Source organism: Pelophylax lessonae (assembly GCF_965119305.1).
Source record: "Pelophylax lessonae genome assembly, chromosome: 12".
NCBI lineage: Eukaryota > Metazoa > Chordata > Amphibia > Anura > Ranidae > Pelophylax > Pelophylax lessonae.
Window position 1 is genome coordinate 42,760,194 of NC_138779.1, and position 22,597 is coordinate 42,782,790.

Genomic DNA, 22,597 nt, shown 5'->3' on the forward strand with positions numbered 1-22,597 from the left:
AAAAACTTCAGGTTAAAGGAGAATGTGAGAAATACCAGGGAAGGCACCTATAATGCATGAAATCACCTGTAATATGGGAAATCTCAGGGTAAGGACCTGTAATATGGGAAATCCCAGGTTCGGGACCCGTAATATGGGAAATCTCAGGTTAGGGACCCATAATATGGGAAATCCCAGGTTCGGGACCCGTAATATGGGAAATCTCAGGACAGGGACCCGTAATATGGGAAATCTCAGGTTAGGGACCCATAATATGGGAAATCTCAGGTTAGGGACCCGTAAAAATGGGAAATCTCAGGACTAGGGTTGACACGGACTGTATTATTCGTGTTCTTACCGAATAATTGGTTTTTTGTTACCCGAACACGGACCTGAAAACTTTACTGTATATTCGGGTAAAAATCCGTGTTCGGTCGTTTTATTTCTGGGTTTTGCATGCATTGGCGCGCTTTTCATGGCGGGCTTTCAACAGCCAATCAACAAGTGTTTAACTGGTGTGCCTTAAGCCACCCCAGCCATGCCTACAAATGTATTAGTAGCTGTGATTGGCCATCTGAAGCATGTGACCAAGTCTTTATAAGTTCCAGCCAGCGCCGTGCGGCGTCATTCTGCTGTGTACTAGTTCAGGGACAGAGCACACATACGTGCTGGCTGCTGATTAGGGACAGACAGGCAGGCAAAACTCATTTGTGTCCGCATAGAATTGAGGGACAGGTCGGAGTGTGTTAGGCAGGGCGAGTTGTAGGCATTTTAGGGCGAGGCTGCTGCTGATTTTTAGGGTCAGTTTTCTACGATCGATTTTGCTGTGTGGGAGGGGTTTTCAGTGACAGATCTACGATCTTATCAATCCTTTTAGGGAGAGGCTGCTGCTGATTTTTAGGGTCAGTTTTCTACGATCGATTTTGCTGTGTGGGAGGGGTTTTCAGTGACCGATCTACGATCTTATCAATCCATTTAGGGAGAGGCTGGAGATAGGCAGGTGTCAGTGGTCCACATCGATTTTGCTGTGTGTGGGGTGCAGTGAACACAATTTTTTTTGCCCACTGAGGAGGAGGGAGAAAAGTATTTTTCTATCAGTCACTGTGTGCAGCGTTTTTCCTTCAGCTGTGCTGTGCTGACTGATCATACACTGCTGTGTTCAGTTCACATGTGCTATTATTGAGTGGTTTCAAAAATCATACACTTTTTTCTATTCCACTATTCAATATACAGCCTTGGGTTAAAAAAAATTAAATTGTGGCCTGCAGCAGAGCTGAATGATATTTGGGGTTTTTGGGGTTCATCTCATACTTCTGAAGATTTGAGGGTGCTGCCTGTTCCAAACTCCTCCTACTCCTCATCCAGCCTTTTAGGGGTACAAACAATAGTAATTGGGGCCTAGTGTGGTTTTGTACGTGTGAGATACATACACTTTTTTTAATCATATTTTCCATTCCGCTATTCAATAAAAACCTTTGGGGAACAGTTAAATTGCGGGATAGTCTGTGTTGGTACGTGTGAGATCCACCTTTCCAAGTTTTTGGGGTTCATCTCATACTTCTGAAGATTTGAGGGTGCTGCCTGTTCCAAACTCCTACTCCTCATCCAGCCTTTTAGGGGTACAAACAATAGTAATTGGGGCCTAGTGTGGTTTTGTACGTGTGAGATACATACACTTTTTTTGATCATATTTTCTATTCCACTATTCAATAAAAACCTTTGGGGATCAATTAAATTGAGGGATAGTCTGTGTTGGTACGTGTGAGATCCACCTTTCCAAGTTTTTGGGGTTCATCTCATACTTCTGAAGATTTGAGGGTGCTGCCTGTTCCAAACTCCTCCTACTCCTCATCCTGCCTTTAGGGGTACAAACAATAGTAATTGGGGCCTAGTCTGGTTCTGTACGTGTGAGATACATACACTTTTTTTGATCATATTTTCTATTCCGCTATTCAATAAAAACCTTTGGGTATAAACAATTAAATTGTGGGATAGTCTGTGTTGGTATGTGTGAGATACAACTTTCAAAGTTTTTGGGGTTCATCTCATACTTCTGAAGATTTGAGGGTGCTGCCTGTTCCAAACTCCTCCTACTCCTCATCCTGCCTTTAGGGGTACAAACAATAGTAATTGGGGCCTAGTGTGGTTCTGTACGTGTGAGATACATACACTTTTTTTGATCATATTTTCTATTCCGCTATTTAATCAAAACCTTTGGGTATAAACAATTAAATTGCGGGATAGTCTGTGTCGGTACGTGTGAGATACACCTTTCCAAATTTTGGGGCGCATCTCATACTGACGAGGATTTGAGGGTGCTTCAGTCTGCCTCCTGCCTGTTCCGAACTCCTCCTACTCCTCATCCTGCCTTTAGGGTACAAAAAATTGTAATTGGGGCCTAGATTGTGTTTGTACGTGTGAGATACACCGTTTTGTAAAATTTGTCCTATTCCGCTATTCAATATACATCCTGTTTGAGTGTAAAAAATTAAACTGCGGGATAGTCTGTATCGCTACATGTGAGATACACCTTTTTAAATTTGTTTGGCGCATCTCCTTCTACCGCCGAGGATTGCAGGGCGCTTCAGTTTGCCTCCTGTTCCCAACTCCTCCTACTCCTCTTCCTCATCCTGCCTTTAGGGTACAAAAAATTGTAATCGGGGCCTAGTCTGTGTTTGTACGTGTGAGATACACCGTATTATAACATTTTTCCTATTCCGCTATTCAATATACACCCTTTTGGAATGTAAGAAAATTAAATTACGGCATAGTCTGTATCGGTACGTGTGAGATACACCTTTTAAATTTGTTTGGCGCATCTCCTTCCACCGCCAAGGATTGCAGGGCGCTTCAGTTTGCCTCCTGTTCCCAACTCCTCCTACTCCTCTTCCTCATCCTCCCTTTAGGGTACAAAAAATTGTAATCGGGGCCTAGTCTGTGTTTGTACGTGTGAGATACACCGTATTATAACATTTTTCCTATTCCGCTATTCAATATACACCCTTTTGGAGTGTAAGAAAATTAAATTACGGCATAGTCTGTATCGGTACGTGTGAGATACACCTTTTAAATTTGTTTGGCGCATCTCCTTCCACCGCCAAGGATTGCAGGGCGCTTCAGTTTGCCTCCTGTTCCCAACTCCTCCTACTCCTCTTCCTCATCCTCCCTTTAGGGTACAAAAAATTCTAATCGGGGCCTAGTCTGTGTTTGTACGTGTGAGATACACCGTTTTTTTATCCTTTTTCCTATTCCGCTATTCAATATACACCCTTTTGGGGTAAAAAACATTAAATTGTGGCATAGTTTGCATATTTGACTGTCAGATACACCCGTGCGATACTGTTGTTTTGTTCCGCTATTCAATAAACACCTTTCTAGGGCAAGATCATAAATTACAGAAATATGAGGAGACCGTCAAATAGGGGCCGTGGCCTGGGTCGTGGTGCTGCTGGTAGAGCTCCTGTTGCAAGGAGAGGACGTGGTCGATCTGTGCCAGCTACACGCACAAGTGAAACACCTTCCTCAAGTGTGAGTAGGCGACAGAACCTGCAGCAGTATTTGGTAGGGCATAATGCGCCTCTAGACTTGATGAGGCCTTTAGAAGTACAGGCGATAGTAGATTGGGTTGCTGACAGTGCTTTCAGTTCCTTCACATTGTCTCCCACCCAGTCTACTGCAGAAAGGTCAGAGTTGGCACCTGCAGCCAATGTCCAACCGTCTTTCACCTCACCCCCTTGGAAATCAGGCAAGCAGTCTGAGCCCCAAGCCATACAGCAGTCTCTTCTTCTTTTTGATGACTCTGTCAGCAGGGTTTCCCAGGGCCATCCACCTAGCCCTGCCCCTGAAGTGGAAGAGATTGAGTGCAGCGATGCCCAACCACTTATTTCTCAAGATGAGTACATGCAAGGACCATCGCAGCACGTCTCCGATGATGACGAAACGCAGGTGCCAACTGCTGCGGCGTTCAGAATTGTGGAGACCGACAAGGAGGGCAGGGGTGAAGACTGGGTGGAAGATGATGTGGAGGACGATGAGGTCCTCGACCCCACATGGAATGAACGTCATGCAGGTGACCTGAGTGGTTTGGAGGAAGAGGCGGTGGTCGCACAGAGCCACCAGCACAGCAGAAGAGGGAGCAGGGTGCAGAAGCGGAGCGGCCGTGCCCTAGACACTACGCCTGCTACTGCCCAACGCAGCAAGGGAACGAGCGCACCAAAGTAAGCTCAAAGGAGTTCTTTAGAAAATGTGCTGATGACAGGACACGAGTGGTTTGCACCCTGTGCAATCAGAGCCTGAAGCGAGGCATAAACCTTCTCAACCTGAGCACAACCTGCATGATCAGGCATCTAAGTGCAAAGCACGAGCTGCAGTGGAGTAGACACCTTCAAAACCAAGAAAAGTCTCTGGCTCATCCTGCTTCCTCTTCTGCTGCAGTCTCGGCCGCTCCAGCCACATCTGTAGTGATACCGGCACCTGCCACCCCACAAACAGACGATCTGTCAGCAACACCACCACCTGGGTCACCAACCATCTCCACAATGTCCCGTGGAAGCGTTCAGCTTTCCATCTCCCAAACACTTGAGAGGAAGAGGAAGTACCCCCCTACCCACCCGCGATCCCTGGCTCTGAATGCCAGCATTTCAAAATTCTTGGCCTTTGAAATGCTGTCATTCCGTCTGGTGGAGACGCACCGTTTTAAAAACCTTATGTCGGTGGCTGTCCCACAGTACGTCGTGCCCAGCCGCCACTACTTTTCCAGGCAAGCCATCCCTTCCCTGCACAACCAAGTGGGGGAAAAAATCAGGTGTGCACTGCGCAACGCCATCTGTGGCAAGGTCCACCTAACTACCGATACGTGGACCAGTAAGCACGGTCAGGGGCGTTATATCTCCCTAACGGCACACTGGGTAAATGCAGTGGCGGATGGGCCTGAGGCGGATAGCAATTTGGCGCATGTCCTTCCACCACTGAGGATTGCAGGGCGCTTCAGTTTGCCTCCTGTTCCTAACTCCTCCTACTCCGCTTCCTCATCCTCTACCGCCTCCTCATCCGGACAGCGTAACACCTTCACCACCAACTTCAGCATGGCTAGGGGTAAACGACAGCAGGCAGTTTTAAAACTTGCCTGTTTGGGGGAAAAATCACACACTGCGCAGGAGTTGTGGAGGAGCATGGAACAGCAGACAAATGAGTGGTTGCTGCCAGCGAGCCTCAAGCCCGGCCTGGTGGTGTGCGATAACGGGCGAAATCTCATAGCAGCTCTGGGCCTAGCCGGTTTGACGCACATCCCTTGCCTGGCACATGTGCTGAATTTGGTGGTGCAGAGGTTCCTTAAAAACTACCCCGATATGTCAGAGCTGCTGCAGAAAGTGCGGGCTGTCTGTGCGCACTTTCGGCGTTCTCACCCTGCTGCTGCTCGCCTGTCAGCGCTGCAGCGTAACTTCGGCCTTCCCGCTCACCGCCTCATATGTGACGTGCCCACAAGGTGGAACTCCACCTTGCACATGCTGGAAAGACTGTGCGAGCAGAAGCAGGCCATAGTGGAGTTTCAGCTGCAGCACGAACGTGTGAGTCGCTCTGCGGAACAGCACCACTTCACCACCAATAACTGGGCCTCCATGCGAGACCTGTGTGCCTTTTTGCGCTGTTTTGAGTACTCCACCAACATGGCCAGTGCCGATGACGCCGTTGTCAGCTTAACTATCCCACTTCTATGCCTCCTTGAAAAAACAATTCGGGCGATGATGGAAGAGGATGTGGCACAGGATGAGGAGGAGGAGGAGGATGAAGAGGTAACATTTCCAAGGCTTTCAGGGCAGTCATTCACAAGGGGCTCCGAGGGTGGGTTCCTGCACACACAAACGCCAGGGACACAATTGTCCAGCAGGGGCACAGTTCTGGAGGATGAGGAGGATGAGGAGGAGGAGCTGGAACCATGTTCACAGCAGGGTGGCACCCAGGCCAGCTCATGGCCATCACTGGTGCGTGGCTGGGGGGATACAGAGGACACGGACGATACACCTCCCACAGAGGACAGCCTTTCGTTGCCTCTGGGCAGCCTGGCACACATGAGCGATTACATGCTGCAGTGTCTCCACAACGACCGCCGAGTTGCCCACATTCTAACTTGTGCTGATTACTGGGTGGCCACGCTGATGGATCCCCGTTACAAGGACAACGTACCGTCCTTAATTCACTCACTGGAGCGCGATCGCAAGATGCGCGAGTACAAGCGCACGCTGGTAGACGCGATGCTGCTTGGATTCCCACCTGACAGCGGGGCCACAGTGGAAGCACAAGGCAGAGGAGGAGGAGGAAGAGGTCGCCAACGCAACCAGGGCACCGCCAGCACCTCAGAAGGCAGGGTTAGCATGGCCGAAATGTGGAAAAGCTTTGTCAGCACACCACAACAAACAGCAGCACCAGCAGCTCATATGGAACGTCTTAGCAGGAGGCAGCATTTCACGAACATGGTGGAGCAGTATGTGTGCACACGCCTAGACGTACTGAATGAGGGGTCTGCCCCCTTCAACTTCTGGGTCTCCAAGTTGGGCACATGGCCTGAGCTTGCCTTTACGCCTTGGAGGTGCTGGCGTACACTGCAGCCAGTGTATTATCTGAACGGGTATTTAGCACGGCTGGGGGCGTTATCACAGACAAGCGCAGCCGCCTGTCCAGAGACAATGTGGACAAGCTCACGTTCATTAAAATGAACCAGGCATGGATCCCACGGGACTTTTCCGTACCTTGTGCAGAATAGCGATGGATACTGACCTTACCCAGCCATTGTTCTATTTTTGCTCTCTCTCACTCTTTTGGGGTGTACCCTCATTTAAAATTTCTGAAAAGAAGCAGTGTTGGCTACCTCGTCCTCCTCAGGGCCAGATTAACGTAGGGGCTATTGGAGCTGCAGCTCCAGGCCCCTACCTTTATATAGGCCTCGGGTTGGCCATATTCACTGTTACCGCTCTCCTGTCACTTGTAAACACAGAAGTCTGGCTTCTATGCTCGCTTCCCCAGGCAGCTCCCTCAGAACCTCCCCACACAGCACGAAGGCCGAACAAGGAGGGACAGTTGCCGATGCATGGATGTGTTTATGGGCTTCAGAGACAGCATCCCATGTTGAATTAGGCATGCATGGCTGCACCCTTCCTCCTCTGGGTGCATGCCAAGGCACGGCCCTTAAGGCCCTTCAAAATCCTCAGCACCAAGCCCATGATGCTCTTAATCCGGCCCTGGTCCTCCTCCACCGCCGCTTCCACCTACACCGCCCATAGGTGTGCGCAGCCTATTGCATTAGGGTGTGCATCCCAAAGTTTAACCACTTTAGTACCAGTCACGTAACCTCTACGTCATCAGACTTTGCGGGGTTATACCGGGATGATGCCTCTAGCTAGAGGCATCATCCCGGTACCGTTGTTTGAAGCCGACGGTCGGCTTTCCGTCGGTAACGATCGATGCGGCTCGGGAGCCGCTCGATCGTTACCCGGGGGGGCGGGAGGGGACGTCCCCCCCCTCCCGCCGCCTTCCGCGGCTTTGCTCGGGGCTACCGTCCCACCGGGAGCCCCGAGCACCCAGCCGGCACGTCCGCCGGCTGGATGGAGTCCCGATGAATGCCGGAAACGGCATCGATCGGGTCTCCGATGACGTAACCCGGAGGCGGCGTCCATGACGTCACGTCCGGGTTACTGTGCTGCAAAAGGCGGCAGATTTGAAAAACGGCTGTATGCAAAAATGCCGTTTTCGGCGTTTTGCATACAGGGAAGTGTAGTGGAGGGGTCTAGGGTCTTTTAGACCCTCGATCCCTCCATAAAGAGTACCTGTCACGACATATTGCTGTCACCAGGGATGTTTACATTGCTTGTGACAGCAATAAAAGTGATCAGATTTTTTTTTTTTTTAAAAAAACCTGTAATAAAGTTTAAAAAAAAAGAAAAAATAAATAGGAAAAAAAAAAAAAAAAAAAAAAATTTAGCCGTCCCCGTCACCGTTAGCTCGCGCACAAAAAAAAACGTATACGCAAGTCGAGCCGCAAATGAAATCGCTGTTCAAACCACACATGTGAGGTATCGCCGCGATCGCCAGAGCGTGGGCAATAATTAAAAAAAAAGAGCTACACTCTAACTCTAAACTGGTAACCGTTAAATAAATTTAAAGCGTCGCAGATTGAGATCTCTATTGACCGTAGTTTGTCGCCATCCCACGGGGGGGCGCAATTTTAAACCGTAACATGTTTGGTATCTATTTACTCGGCGTGACATCATCTTTCACAATATACAAAAAAAATGGGCTAACTTTACTGTTTAGTATTTTTTAAATGCAGTGAAATGTGATTTTTCAAATTTTTTCCAAAAAAATGGCGTTTTAAAGAAAATTTTGCAATGACCGACATTTTATTCTCCAGAGTCTTTGCTAAAAAAATATATATAATGTTTGGGGGTTCTAAGTAGTTTTCTAGGAAAAAATACTGGTTTTAACTTGTGAACAAAAAGTGTCCGAAATAGGGCTGGGGCTAAAGTGGTTAAATACACATGCATGTGTTTGCCTACATGTAAATGGCCCCGATACATTACTCTCCCTGCTGGCAAAGTGAAATAGAGCAGAGCAGGTCCGAGGGAGATCTTTCCCATCTCCTCACTGGCAAACAGAGCGATAATGCTATGTGCCCTAGGTGATTAGGGTGTGCCCAGGCACATCCGGCACACCCTGTGCGCACGCCTATGAGACCGCCACATCCACCACCACCTCAACCTCCCTCCTACTCCTTATGGGCCTCGTCCTTCAGAGATGAAGAACATTGTTTTAGGTTTCTGTTTTTTTTTTTTGTTGTTTTAAGTTATTTCCCTATCCACATTTGTTTGCAGAGCACTTGCCATGCTCTTAACTACGTTTTGCTGCCATTTGCAGCACTCTAGCCCTTTCCATTGGTGTTTTAGAGCCATTTTAGTGCCTGAAAGTTCGGGTCCCCATTGACTTAAATGGGGTTCGGTGTCCGGGAAAAGTTCGGCAAAAGTCCGGGACACGGATCCGGACTTTTTTTTAAAGTTCGGCCGAACCCGCCGAACATGGACATCCAGGTGTCCGCTCAACTCTACTCAGGACAGGAACCCGTAATATGGGAAATCTCAGGACAGGGACCAGTAATATGGGAAATCTCAGGACAGGGACCCGTAATATGGGAAATCTCAGGACAGGGACCAGTAATATGGGAAATCTCAGGTTAGGGACCCGTCATATTGGAAATCTCAGGTTAGGGACCCGTCATATGGGAAATCTCAGGACAGGGACCAGTAATATGGGTAATATGGGAAATCTCAGGACAGAGACCGTGTACAATAAATTTTAACATGCATTTTCTCACGAGGTGGAAAAAACAAATCACTGAATAGTGTTTTTCAGGCACGATTTATGTGGTTTAGCGTCAAGACTTGTAAAAGAGATAAATTAGTTGCTGTTGGGCTGAATCCCCTTCTTATGAATTTTGAGATCATGCTGACATTCTTCTTGTTTGTGTGCCCATTCACTTTGGACAGTACTACTACGCCTGGTAATACCCCCATAACATATAAGTTCAGTAATGATCTTAGGATCCCTAAGTAAATGCCTGCAGCAGGGTTGCATCAATTGAGTCTCTAAGTGATAAAAGGAATGATCAGGGCATTCAATTCCCGATTATCCACTAAACAGTGATGTATCCTTTAACATGTAGACATTTCTTTAAAAAAGGTATGATAGTCAGGCGAGGAAATATGAGAAGTCCTCACAAGTGCAAACAAATTATTTCACAGAGCAGAAGATTATGACTCAAGTCCCACACACCTTTCACCTACCTGGGAAAGTTCTTTTGCTAAGATTTCGGTCTCAGTTCCAGCTATCGAGTCATCGAGAATTTCCCATCTCTCCGCTAAGCGAAACTCCATGATGTAACGATCGAGAGGAAAGCTGTGATTGGCTGGGGGAAGCCAAGAGAGCAGCACACCTTGCTGGGTCCGATTGGCTATTAGGCAGCGGGGTGAGGTCAAAACCAGGAGAGGCTCCGGAGTTGTGAGAGGGAAGGCTGTCAGGAATGAGACATTATTAAAAGGATGGATACCTTATGACAGCTTTAGATCAGCATTCACTCCATAAAGAAGTCTCTGTGCCTCACCTAAAGTCCGTACCGTGACCACTTCACTGAACGAGCTGGTCCCCAATTTGTTTTGTGCAAGTACGCTGAACTGATATTCCGTCTCTGAGTCCAAAGATTCTACAAGCAGGAATGACGCTCCACTGGCTACGGGCTTCGAGACCCAATCATGAGGCCCAAACTGAGCCCGCTTCATCCTGTAGGAAGCCAGAAGATGGAAATATAGTAATACCAATTGTATTTAATTAGGCAAGACCCATTTACACAGGAAGAAAGCTTTGCAGAAAGGAAAAAAAGTCAGAAAAACCATTTTAAGTAATTAAATAATTGTATCTTCACATCTCAGCCAGTCATTGCAGTGCGAGGTACAAAGTCTTCTCCTCCAATAGTATGGAACCTAGAAAAGAGGCTAATGTACCTTCTGAGCAGACCGTACGAAGGATGGGTGGAGATAATTCAGGAGGGTCGTCTGCATGAAGCTTTTCTTTCCTATCTCAGAATGACACTCAATGGCCTGCCTTGTGAAACAGATTCTTGTCCTGTGCCATATTCTGTGATTTTTTTTTTTATGGTGTCCAACATAGCTCATTGTACACTTTCTATACCATCAATCAATGAGGATGATTTACTAAAACTGGTGCACACATAATCTGGTGCAGCTGTTCATAGCAACCAATCAGCTTCTAAATTTAGCTTGTTCAATTAAAGCGTTACTAAACCCACAACAGTAAAATCAGTTCATATATGCAGTAAAGCATGCTTGTTATACTCCCTGTGGAACCTAAAGGGTTAATCCTCTGCATTGTGTAAAAAGGCTGTTTGATCCTGTCTTCTATGACCCTCCCCTTCTTCCACTGTACACAATCCATCTCCTGATAGAACAGAGCCTTAGGGGCATATGCTCAGTTTGGTGTGTATTGATAGAGAATTTGTTTTTTTGGGGGGAGGGTGCATGTGATTAGCACAGGGCCAATCAGCACATTGTCAAGACAAAAAAGTCAGGGGTCCTGCAGCCTCATGGGACAGTCAGAGCAGAATGAAAACTCCTTCTACTAACTAACCAGTACTCAGCAGGACACAAATATAATTCACAACACTGCTATATACTGCTGATGAGAAAAGGTATTTAGCAGTTTATGTAAAAAGGAGCAAGAAATTAACACACTGGTAAATGTAAAATCACTTACTCACCCAGCGCTAAATACTGCTTATAAGAACAGGCAAAGCATGTAAAACCCTAAAGGTAAAAGCTGCTGCTATATAAACAAATAATCTGAAACCAGGGTGTAACAAAATAGAAAATAATAATGAACTAGTTTGCGACACTAGCAGCGCTAAAACATCAGATCACATCAATCAAATGTGTCTAAACGTCATGTTTGAAATTGGTTAATCACCACACCTTAAAATGAACACACTTTAAAATGAATGCATAAACAGCTTCCAAATCAAAGTCCTTCAGTGGTCAAAACCTCCTGATGGGTATAACTGTAAGCTTTTCGGCCAAAGTACAGTCCCAAGTACCAGTGCAAAAAGGAAGCGTGGGAGAATATGTGGTTAATCAAAGATGTCCGTGTACCACCACCAGCATGCCGTGATCACCCGTCAGATAGGACACTCACCAGCTCACGGATAAAAACAGGCCTTAAAATACACCGCTGGCTCCTCCTCCGAGACCCTTAGCATCAGCCGTCTGGTTCTTAATATAAAGCTTTTCGCTCAGTTGCCATGTGAAATGTAAGCACAAAAGGGGGACACATAGCGTAATTCTGCTAATCATTTATTAAAAAATCCCCGTTCCCCACAGTCATCTACTTTCAAACAAAGCACAGTATAAGGCATAAGCGAATGCATCAGCCAGAGAACGACCGTCCGCATCTGTTACCATTCAAAATCGGCCACTTTGGCGCCAAGCTGGCCCGAATCCGGACAGTGCGGCGTAGCGTCCTCCGTTGCTAGGCGACCGCGCACTCACGCCCTGACGCGTTTCGTCATCAAAGACTTCCACTGAGGGCGTGAGTGCGCGGCGCGGTCACCTCCTCAAATAATCCCTCATGCGCATGCGCCGTACAACTACTCGGCGAACACATCAGGCGTAACCGGAACTTCCGCCCTTGCAGCGCAGGGATATTCCCTTGGTGTCAGCAGAGGATGTATATACCTCGGAAACCACGTCTGCAGGCCATCTCACTGGCCAACGCCTCCGTAGTGACACCGGAAACTAGCATTTTTTTAAATATAGAGCCGCAGCAAAAAACGGCATAACCAATATGTAGAATTTATTGTATTATAACGACTCACATTCTGGTGCTTAGCTATGCATTGGCCCTATGCCTCTTACAATCAAAGTACATAAAATGGCATGCAATCGCATAGCACTTAGCCCAATTTAAAATTAAAAATGCCATGGAAAAACAAATACTAAAAATGTCTACTTCCACTATTAAACTCAACCATTGACGGTCACAGTTGTTATATACATTATAATTACTAATTAAAATGTAAAAAATTAAAAAATTACAAGCAATTGGACAATGCCGAAAAATAGATATATCCAATCTGGATATATAAAAAATATATATATAAAAACAGCATAAAATATATAAATAAAACCAGACAAAATTCTGGATCACTGAGATATATAAAATTTCAAATGTCCAAATAAATGCAGATAATGAATATATAAAACAAGATGACACATACAGAAGTAAAAGGTGATTACAATATTAAAATATTAGATAAAATCAATAATCACTGATAAAACAGTTTATATCGAGATTAATATTCAGCCCCTTGGGGTGCAGCGAATCTGTCAAAAAAATCCAGTGTGTCTCCCGCTTGGAGAGTTCCCTCACAGACACACAGAAGAAAAAAGGTCAAAAAGTTTCATAGGGATCTCGATGATTTTAAGGAGAATCACATTTACCTCTGGCAGAACTCAAGAGCAGAGGAGAATTCAGGTCCAAACAATGTTGAGTTACATCCGGTTTTATTACAACCAAGTTAGTCGGCAACTCCAACCCCTAATATACCTAGGAATGGACATGAGGGTAAACAGGGCCAGCCTGCTCACAAAGGGGCTAGACCGAAAGACTCTAACCCATATTATCAGCAGAACCAGAACCCCTGTCCTAGCCAAAGTCAGAGACCAAGAGAAGGATCTGTCTCTTATGCGGATAATGGACGGGATTATGCTTATGCTGTTCCTATGCACAATCGTTATGAGAGACTACCTCAGTATAATACTCCTAACTCCCCCGCTGTCAACCCACCTCGCCCTTTATTATGGAGGGGAGGCAGGGGCAGGGGTGGGAGGAGAGGAGGCAGACCTTGGAGGGGTCGACCAAGAGGGGGAGGATTGCCGCAGCCACATTATGCCCAGGATCCCCGATGGAATCAACAGCAGGAGTCTCATTACCCTGTGGGAGATTCAATGCAAGGGGATGCAGGGCAGGGAAGAGACAACAAAAAAAGAAGAAGGGAGACAGAATGAGTGGCATCTATAATTTAGCAGATGTACCTCTAACTAATAAAGAGATCAATATTCTTAACGCAGGACTCAAATGTGCCAAACAAAAACCAGTCAATAAATTTGACGTGTATATTGACCTACATAGGTATATACGTAAGATTAATTTGAAAAAACATTTTTTAAATCCAAGTCGTGTGGCGAATCGGGTCCCACTTACCACTACCGATGTGACAATAGGTGTGGATAGTGGGCTCAAGAATAAATCCTTATTTAATCCGCAGCAATCATCCAATCAGCATGTGGAGGTGTTCAAGAACCTAGTGATTAGAGACTTGAATGCCATCCACCCAAAAAAAAACCAGTAAATCCAAGGCACATCCAAGAAGGCTTGGAGGCTTTGGAAAAAAGAAAAGATATTGTGGTTAGACAAGCTGATAAGGGGGGTGGGGTAGTGCTTTTAAAAAAAGACTACTACCACACGCAATTATTAGGTATGCTGTCAGAGACAGAGACTTACACGGTTTTGGAGAAAGATCCGACTGGAATATAGAAGAGATTTGAATAATCTGGTTACGATGGGTTACAATCGGTTGGTTTTGAATAAAAAAAGAGAAGAGATATCTTCTACCCAGCTTTAGTCGTATTCCTACTATATATACGCTGCCGAAGGTTCATAAAGATCAATTGAACCCTCCGGCAAGGCCCATCGTAAACAGTATTCAATCGGTATCTTCTAGATTAGGAGAGTATTTGGATCATTTTCTCCAAACCAGTGTGGTCAATCTTAAGTCCTATTTACGCGACACGAAGGATTTGCTCATCTCCCTAAAAGATGTAGAAATACCTAATAGTGGGGACGTGTTTTTAGTTACTGGTGACGTGGCGTCCTTATATACCATTATTCAACATAAGGACGCACTTTTGGCATTCAATTGGGCCTTCAGTAGCAGAGATGACCTCCCGGACCCCCAGAAGAGGTTCCTTAGTTGTGCGCTGGACTTTTGTTTAGCGCACAACTATTTTTGGTATAATGGGAACTTTTACCAACAGAGGAAAGGCGTGGCTATGGGCGCTAAGTTTGCCCCTAGCCTCGCCAACCTCTTTATGGGGGAATGGGAGGACCGGTTTATACATGCTGCTCAATACAGCGAACTGATTTTATATCGTCGGTACATCGATGATCTATTTTTCATTTGGGCCGGCTCCGAGGAGTCATTGACCAATTTTGTGACCGATTTGAATGTTAACAATAACAACATCAGGCTTGACTTCAATTGGAGTAAGAGTAGCATCCATTTTTTGGATGTGGAGATATCCCTGGTCGACCGTGGGCTGGTGACTAAGCTCTACTTTAAGCCCACGGATCGTAATGGGTATCTCCCCATCCAAAGTGTACATCACCATCGGTGGTTGGCTAATATCCCGAGAGGCCAGCTGCTTAGAGTGAGGAGGAATTGCACTCTAGATACGGATTTTGAAACCCAGGCACGGACTATTAAAAGTAGATTTGTGGAGAAAGGTTATGATCCCCAGGTGCTTGACAGGACTATAGCTGAAATAAGCAGCCTATCACAAGATGACTGCCTCAGAGAGCAGGTCAGAGAACCTAACAATGACTACGAGTTCAGTTTTATCACACAGTACAATGCCCAGTTTAGGGAAGTAGAAGAGGTGATTAAAAAACACTGGCCGATATTGAGTATGGATAAAGTGTTGGGGGGTGTTTTACCTCCAGTTCCGTCCTTTATATATAGGCGTGGCCCTTCATTTGGAGACCAGATTGTGCATAAAATCCTAGATCCCCCAAAAAAACCTAGGATGTTTTGGGACAACACGGTTGGTTTTTTTGCATGCAGGAGGTGTAAGTCTTGTAGGCAAGTTTATACACATTTGAGAAATTTCACCTCTTTCACGTCTTCAGCTAATAACCAAACCTTTGATATTAAGGATTTTATATCCTGCAACAGCACGCATGTGGTTTATGGCTTGGAGTGTCCGTGTGGTCTGATCTACATAGGAAGGACCAAGCGGACATTGGCCATAAGAGTTTCAGAACATATCGCAAATATACGTAAGGGCTTCAAAGACCACAATGTGTCTCTCCACTTCCGGCAACATCATAATAGAGACCCTTCTCATCTCAAGTTTTGGGGTATTGAAAGAGTGGACCCCGTTTGGAGAGGTTCGAATAGAGTGAGGGAACTCTCCAAGCGGGAGACACTGGATTTTTTTGACAGATTCGCTGCACCCCAAGGGGCTGAATATTGCTCTCGATATAAACTGTTTTATCAGTGATTATTGATTTTATCTAATATTTTAATATTGTAATCACCTTTTACTTCTGTATGTGTCATCTTGTTTTATATATTCATTATCTGCATTTATTTGGACATTTGAAATTTTATATCTCAGTGATCCAGAATTTTGTCTGGTTTTATTTATATATTTTATGCTGTTTTTATATATATATATATTTTTTATATATCCAGATTGGATATATCTATTTTTCGGCATTGTCCAATTGCTTGTAATTTTTTAATTTTTTACATTTTAATTAGTAATTATAATGTCTATACCAACTGTGACCGTCAATGGTTGAGTTTAATAGTGGAAGTAGACATTTTTAGTATTTGTTTTTCCATGGCATTTTTAATTTTAAATTGGGCTAAGTGCTATGCGATTGCATGCCATTTTATGTACTTTGATTGTAAGAGGCATAGGGCCAATGCATAGCTAAGCACCAGAATGTGAGTCGTTGTAATACAATAAATTCTACATATTGGTTATGCCGTTTTTTGCTGCGGCTCTATATTTAAAAAAATGCTAGTTTCCGGTGTCACTACGGAGGCGTTAGCCAGTGAGATGGCCCGCAGACGTGGTTTCCGAGGTATATACATCCTCTGCTGACACCAAGGGAATATCCCTGCGCTGCAAGGGCGGAAGTTCCGGTTACGCCTGATGTGTTCGCCGAGTAGTTGTACGGCGCATGCGCATGAGGGATTATTTGAGGAGGTGACCGCGCCGCGCACTCACGCCCTCAGTGGAAGTTTTTGATGACGAAACGCGTCAGGGCGTGAGTGTGCGGTCGCCTAGCAACGGAGGACGCTACGCCGCACTGTCCGGATTTTGAATGGTAACAGATGCGGACGGTCGTTCTCTGGCTGATGCATTTGCTTATGCCTTATACTGTGCTTTGTTTGTAAGTAGATGACTGTGGGGAACGGGGATTTTTTAATAAATGATTAGCAGAATTACGCTATGTGTCCCCCTTTTGTGCTTACATTTCACATGGCAACTGAGCGATAAGCTTTATTTTAAGAACCAGACGGCTGATGCTAAGGGTCTCGGAGGAGGAGCCAGCGGTGTATTTTAAGGCCTGTTTTTATCCGTGAGCTGGTGAGTGTCCTATCTGACGGGTGATCACGGCATGCTGGTGGTGGTACACGGACATCTTTGATTAACCACATATTCTCCCACGCTTCCTTTTTGCACTGGTACTTGGGACTGTACTTTGGCCGAAAAGCTTACAGTTATACCCATCAGGAGGTTTTGACCACTGAAGGACTTTGATTTGGAAGCTGTTTATGCATTCATTTTAAAGTGTGTTCATTTTAAGGTGTGGTGATTAACCAATTTCAAACATGACGTTTAGACACATTTGATTGATGTGATCTGATGTTTTAGCGCTGCTAGTGTCGCAAACTAGTTCATTATTATTTTCTATTTTGTTACACCCTGGTTTCACATTTAGCAGTTTATGTTTACTAAAATAATTGCATTTCCATGTTCTGTGTGCTGTGGGAGACCAGATATAGCAAATGCAGCGTCCTGGGTTTAGTAACACTTTAAAGCGCAGTTCCACCCATTTCTCCATTATTCTTGAAAGACAGAACAGAATGTAATAGCAATCATTTCTTTTTTTTTTTTATATTGCTAAATACCCTATTTTATCTGTGCATTCCGCACTTCCTGTTCCGGCCGCCTAGGCGATTTCATCATTGGGCGATTTCCTAGGACTCCTGGGATATCGGCATCGGCCAATAATGAAATCTCATGGTATTTCTAGACAAGAAGTTCTGCGTTGATTGACAAGTTGCCATAACAATGGGGCGGAAAATTCTGCAAATGCCACAATTGTTATGGCAACCTGTAAACAACACATTGGCGCCAGCTGCTCAGAATCCTGGAAGCAAATAGGAATGGGCTTGAGATGCTGACATCAACAATGGCCTGCCTTCTGGGTGTAACGCTCCTGCGTTTTTATTGTAAGCTGGATTTGCAGCTGCAGAATCTCCACTCAGTAGTCATGTAGAGATGTGTTGGAATACCAGATCCAACTCTCCAGACTCATCACTGTGGGCCTGTCTGCTTCAGCATACAGATATACACACACTCAATAAGATGTTCCTGGAGTGATAGGATGTATATGATAGTATGGAGGTGATGTGCTGAAGGGACAGGTGTGAGCAGTGACAGTAATGGTAAGCACTTGATAGTAATGTTCAGGAGAGTAGTAGATGGTAATAGGTAGAATGCAGATAGGTTAGTAATCATGTATGGTAACAGGTGGTAAGGACAGCAGATGACATATACAGGATAGACTAACCCAGTGCAAGGATAGATGGTAGTAGACTCAAGAGCTAGCAATCTATGTAACAGTGCAGATGGTAGAATTAGTATGCATAGATAGTAACAGTGCTTAATGTGCAGAAGATGATAGTGTAAGTTAGTTATGGAGGATTCCCCTGTGGGGTACTTATCACTAGTAAGGTTTAGTAAGTAGAGGGGTCCAGTAGTGAGGGAGTGATCCGGTAGCGAGATACGGGATCAGTAGCGAGGTTCCGGTCTGTTCCAGGTAAAGGCAAATAGCTGGAGGTTCCGACAGCAAGACAAGGCTTGTAAGCATGTAGGCACACATTGAACGAACAACGTGAGAGAGAGAACGCCGGCGATTGAAATAGCCGCTCAGCGGCGACATCATCCGTCTTAAAGGTATATGCGTTCCACCTAACTAGAAAGGTGGGACGCAATGTTGAAAGGAAAATGGTAAATAAGGGTACCAAAGGTACCAGAATCTTACACTGGGATCCTGAGGAGAATGACAAATTGAAAAGAAGAAGGTTTACACTTACAGCAGTAACCTAATTATATATTACAACTAACGAAAATCAAGGGGGTGCTTTTGAAAAAAAGTGTCAAGGAGGCTGGAGCTCTGCTTTAAGCTTTGACAATAAAACCTGGAAGCGGATTGGTTACGATGCACAGCTGCACCATTTATGTGTCCTAGGCTCCACCCACATTTTTCTCACTTAGAAGAGAAAGTCATCATTAGTGCCCATTAGCCCAACTACCTATTAGGTGAGTTGATAACCTGCAGCAACCAATGAGAAATTCAATCGCCAAATTGCAACAAAAACAAACATTGTAATAGCTAGAAAAATCTCTCCAGTTTATTTTGTATCTGTTTTATAAAACCCGCTGCAGCCCAATTCCATAGACTTGTATGTGCATCTGAGAAGGGCTGCCCCCCTCTAGTTATAGAATGCTGCTTTTATACTATAGCCTATGAAGGCAGGGTTGAAGTTGGTAGCCCCAGAAACAGGGAACTGGCTACATATTTATAGGTTCAGACTTGGTCAATCAGTAGATGAGGATTTAGCAAATGGGGCACCCCAGTGTATTTGATAGACACCAGGTAGGTTGTGTCCCTGGAATCCAATTTACATATGTTCCTATCTGCCAAAAAATGAAGGGACACCTATACTGAAATACGTAAAGAGGCTGCTAAAAATGTCATCCATCTGGAAATGCTAGTTACCTGGCAGTTTCTGGTCTCAAAACTTACTGAATCACTGACCAGTAGCAAGCATGCAGAAAGCAAAGCCAGTGTAATGTCATAACTTTGGACAATTGTTTCAGTTCAGTAACTCAGGAGGTACTGAAGCTAGAGGATTGCTATGACAGCTAGGCAAATCATAACCCGTGTAGTTTCACAATATTCACAAACCTGGGCAACTGAAACAGAGCATATGATGGAAAAATGAACACGCAGATACACAGAGATTGCTTATTATGAAAAACGTCAAGCCAATCAATGGGTCCAAATAGAATGCAAACTAAAGTTATAGGCAGATCTTAACTTCTTGTAACAATCACACTTGATGGCTTCTCTACCTTCCCACTGTTCAAAGCTATAACATTCTCAAAAAGCAAACCTGTGACCAGACCATGGAAACACCAATCTCTATCTCAATAAAAAGGACTAGACTTAAAGAGGTTGTAACCCTTTAAAAAAAAAAAAATCCTGTTCTTTTAAAACAGGTCAAACTTCATAGGGCTTGTGCAGTGTCATTTTCCCTTTGTATGCTGTAAAAAACATGGTTGATCCTGCCTGTTCCTGTGTCCCCCCCATGTGTTTGCTGACCAAGGTCATCATGGCTGCTTATCCATGATGCCGTGGTCATTTTACATGCCTCCGTCAGCCCGCAGCCTCTCCCTCTCCTCCTCACTTCCTGTCAGCTCCTGTGTGTGAGCCGCCCCTCCCCTCCTGCCGCTATTCCGTGTGGAAATAAAGTTAGTGTTCTCAATTACTTGCACCCCCTCTGTCTATAGCAAGATATAGAACTACATGTATGTGTTTTTTTTTTTTTTTTTTTTAATTCTAATCCTAAATACCATAATCCATATCGCCAATGGGCGTTCATACGACCGCCCGACTGACATCAGAGGGAGATCTTAGCACCTCCCACTGTACATTCACGGAGTTGTATATCTTGTTATAACAGAGAGGCTGCCAGTAATGGGGAATGCTAACTTAACCACTTTAAGTACCCTCAGGATAGGAGCAAAGAAGTGCTCAAAATATATTCCTCTTGAGAGCCTGTAGAGGGCTGTTGCAGTGTTTTGGGAACTGCCATCTTGGATTCCTCTAAGAGAGCTCAGTGGCAGAGGCCTAGACATTGTACCCGGGCTTTTATTCTGCCCCTGGTTCCTCCTTGCGGAAACCACGTTGGGGCACTGTATTAAACACAAAGCTAGAGCAGATCAGTACATTCCTGTGACAGGCACTATTTACATACCACAGCCTGTCAGGGAGATCAGTAAAAGTAAAACTATAGGCAAAACTTTTTATTTCATTTTGAATAGAGCAAGGGGAGGGTTATAACCCCTGTCAGATTTTATTTTTGCCATCTGTGTCCCATTACGGAGATTTCCCTTCACTTCCTGCCCCATAGCCAAACAGGAAGTGAGAAAAACCCTGCAAATAAAGGAAATTCTTTGGGGACCCCCAGGTCACCACAACTAGTCTCCCCATTTGAAGATTCTCCCCCCCCCCATTACTTTTCTGCGGACAACCCAAAATTTAGGATTTTCTTTTACTTTCACTTTCAATGATGATGGTAAACAGAATAAATAGAGAAGGTGAATCTCTAATGGGAACACAGACAGCAATAAAAAACTAACAAGTGTTCTAATCCTTCTCCCCCCCTTCCCAAAAAAAAAAAAAAAGTTTTGCCTTTAGTTTTAGTTTAAGTAAACATAAATGTAATTATTTTGATGTCCAATGCCTGACCACAAGAACCTTATATGAGGTTTTGGGGGATAGAAGCCAAGTCTGACTTCTACAGGAAACCATAGTTTAAATCTGTGCTTCTCAGATACCCTCTGCTTATGTATTTTCTCATCATAGTCTCAGCTTAAATTGCCCATATTTGTAACAGTTATAATTTAATGCAACATTCAGATTTATCCCTTTCTGTGGGGAAACAGACAGGGTGGTCAGGTGTGGAGAGGAGGAGCAATGCAAGGTGTATTCAGACTGTGTGGTTAGGGTGTAAAGATGTGTAGTCAGAGTGTGGGGGAGGAGGGATGGAGGCAGTTTTCAGACTCTCTGGTTAGGTTGTAGAGAGGAGCAAGGCACAGTGTGTGGCCAGGGTATAGAAAGGAGGAGCACCGCATGGTGTGTGGTCAGAGTGTGGAGAGAAGAAGCAATGCAAGGTGTGTTCCGACATTGTGGTGTGTGGTGGGATGTGGAGAGGAGAAATTATGCAGTGTGTTTGTAGTCAGGGTGTGAACAGAAGGAGTGATGCAAGGTCTGTTCAGACTGAGGAGAGGAGGACTAATGCAAGGCGTGTTCCGACATTGTGGTCGGGATGTAGAGTGAAGGAGCGATGCAAGCTGTGTGCTCGGGAAGTAGAGTGAAGGAGCGATGCAGGCTGTGTACTCGAGATGTAGAGTGAAGAAGCAATGCAGGCTGTGTGGTCGGGATGTAGAGTGAGGGAGCGATGCAGGCTGTGTGGTCGAGATGTAGAGTGAGGGATGGATGCAGGCTGTGTGGTTGGGATGTAGAGTGAAGAAGCAATGTAGGGTGTGTGGTCGGGACGTAGAGTTAAGGAGTGATGCAGGGTGTGTGCTCGGGATGTCGAGTGAAGGAGCAATGCTGGGTGTGTGGTCGGGATGTAGAGTGAAGAAGCAATGCAGGGTGTGTGGTCGGGACGTAGAGTGAAGGAGCGATGCAGGGTGTGTGGTCGGGATATCAAGTGAAGGAGCGATGCAGGTTGTGTACTCGGGACGTACAGTGAAGGAGCGATGCAGGCTGTGTGCTCGGGATGTCGAGGGAAGGAGCGATGCAGGTTGTGTACTCGGGACGTAGAGTGAAGGAGCGATGCAGGCTGTGTGCTCGGGATGTCGAGTGAAGGAGCGATGCAGGCTGTGTACTCGAGATGTAGAGTGAAGAAGCAATGCAGGGTGTGTGGTCGGGATGTAGAGTGAAGGAGCGATGCAAGGTGTATTCAGACTGTGTGGTTAGGGTGTAAAGATGTGTAGTCAGAGTGTGGGGGAGGAGGGATGGAGGCAGTTTTCAGACTCTCTGGTTAGGTTGTAGAGAGGAGCAAGGCACAGTGTGTGGCCAGGGTATAGAAAGGAGGAGCACCGCATGGTGTGTGGTCAGAGTGTGGAGAGAAGAAGCAATGCAAGGTGTGTTCCGACATTGTGGTGTGTGGTGGGATGTGGAGAGGAGA

At 45.4% G+C, this 22,597-nt stretch overlaps 1 protein-coding gene across 3 annotated transcripts in view; it reads right to left on the reverse strand.

The window, feature by feature from the left end:
* IGSF9B (immunoglobulin superfamily member 9B) overlaps window positions 1-22,597 on the reverse strand; it is a 115,120-nt gene that overhangs the window by 45,954 nt on the left and 46,569 nt on the right. For all 3 annotated transcript variants that reach the window (XM_082273647.1, XM_082273648.1, XM_082273649.1), the window contains exons 13-14: window positions 10,127-10,302; window positions 9,810-10,036 (exon numbers count right to left, since the gene is read on the reverse strand). In XM_082273647.1, the coding sequence (XP_082129773.1) occupies window positions 9,810-10,036; window positions 10,127-10,302 (403 nt within the window). The remainder of the gene's footprint in view (window positions 1-9,809; window positions 10,037-10,126; window positions 10,303-22,597) is intronic.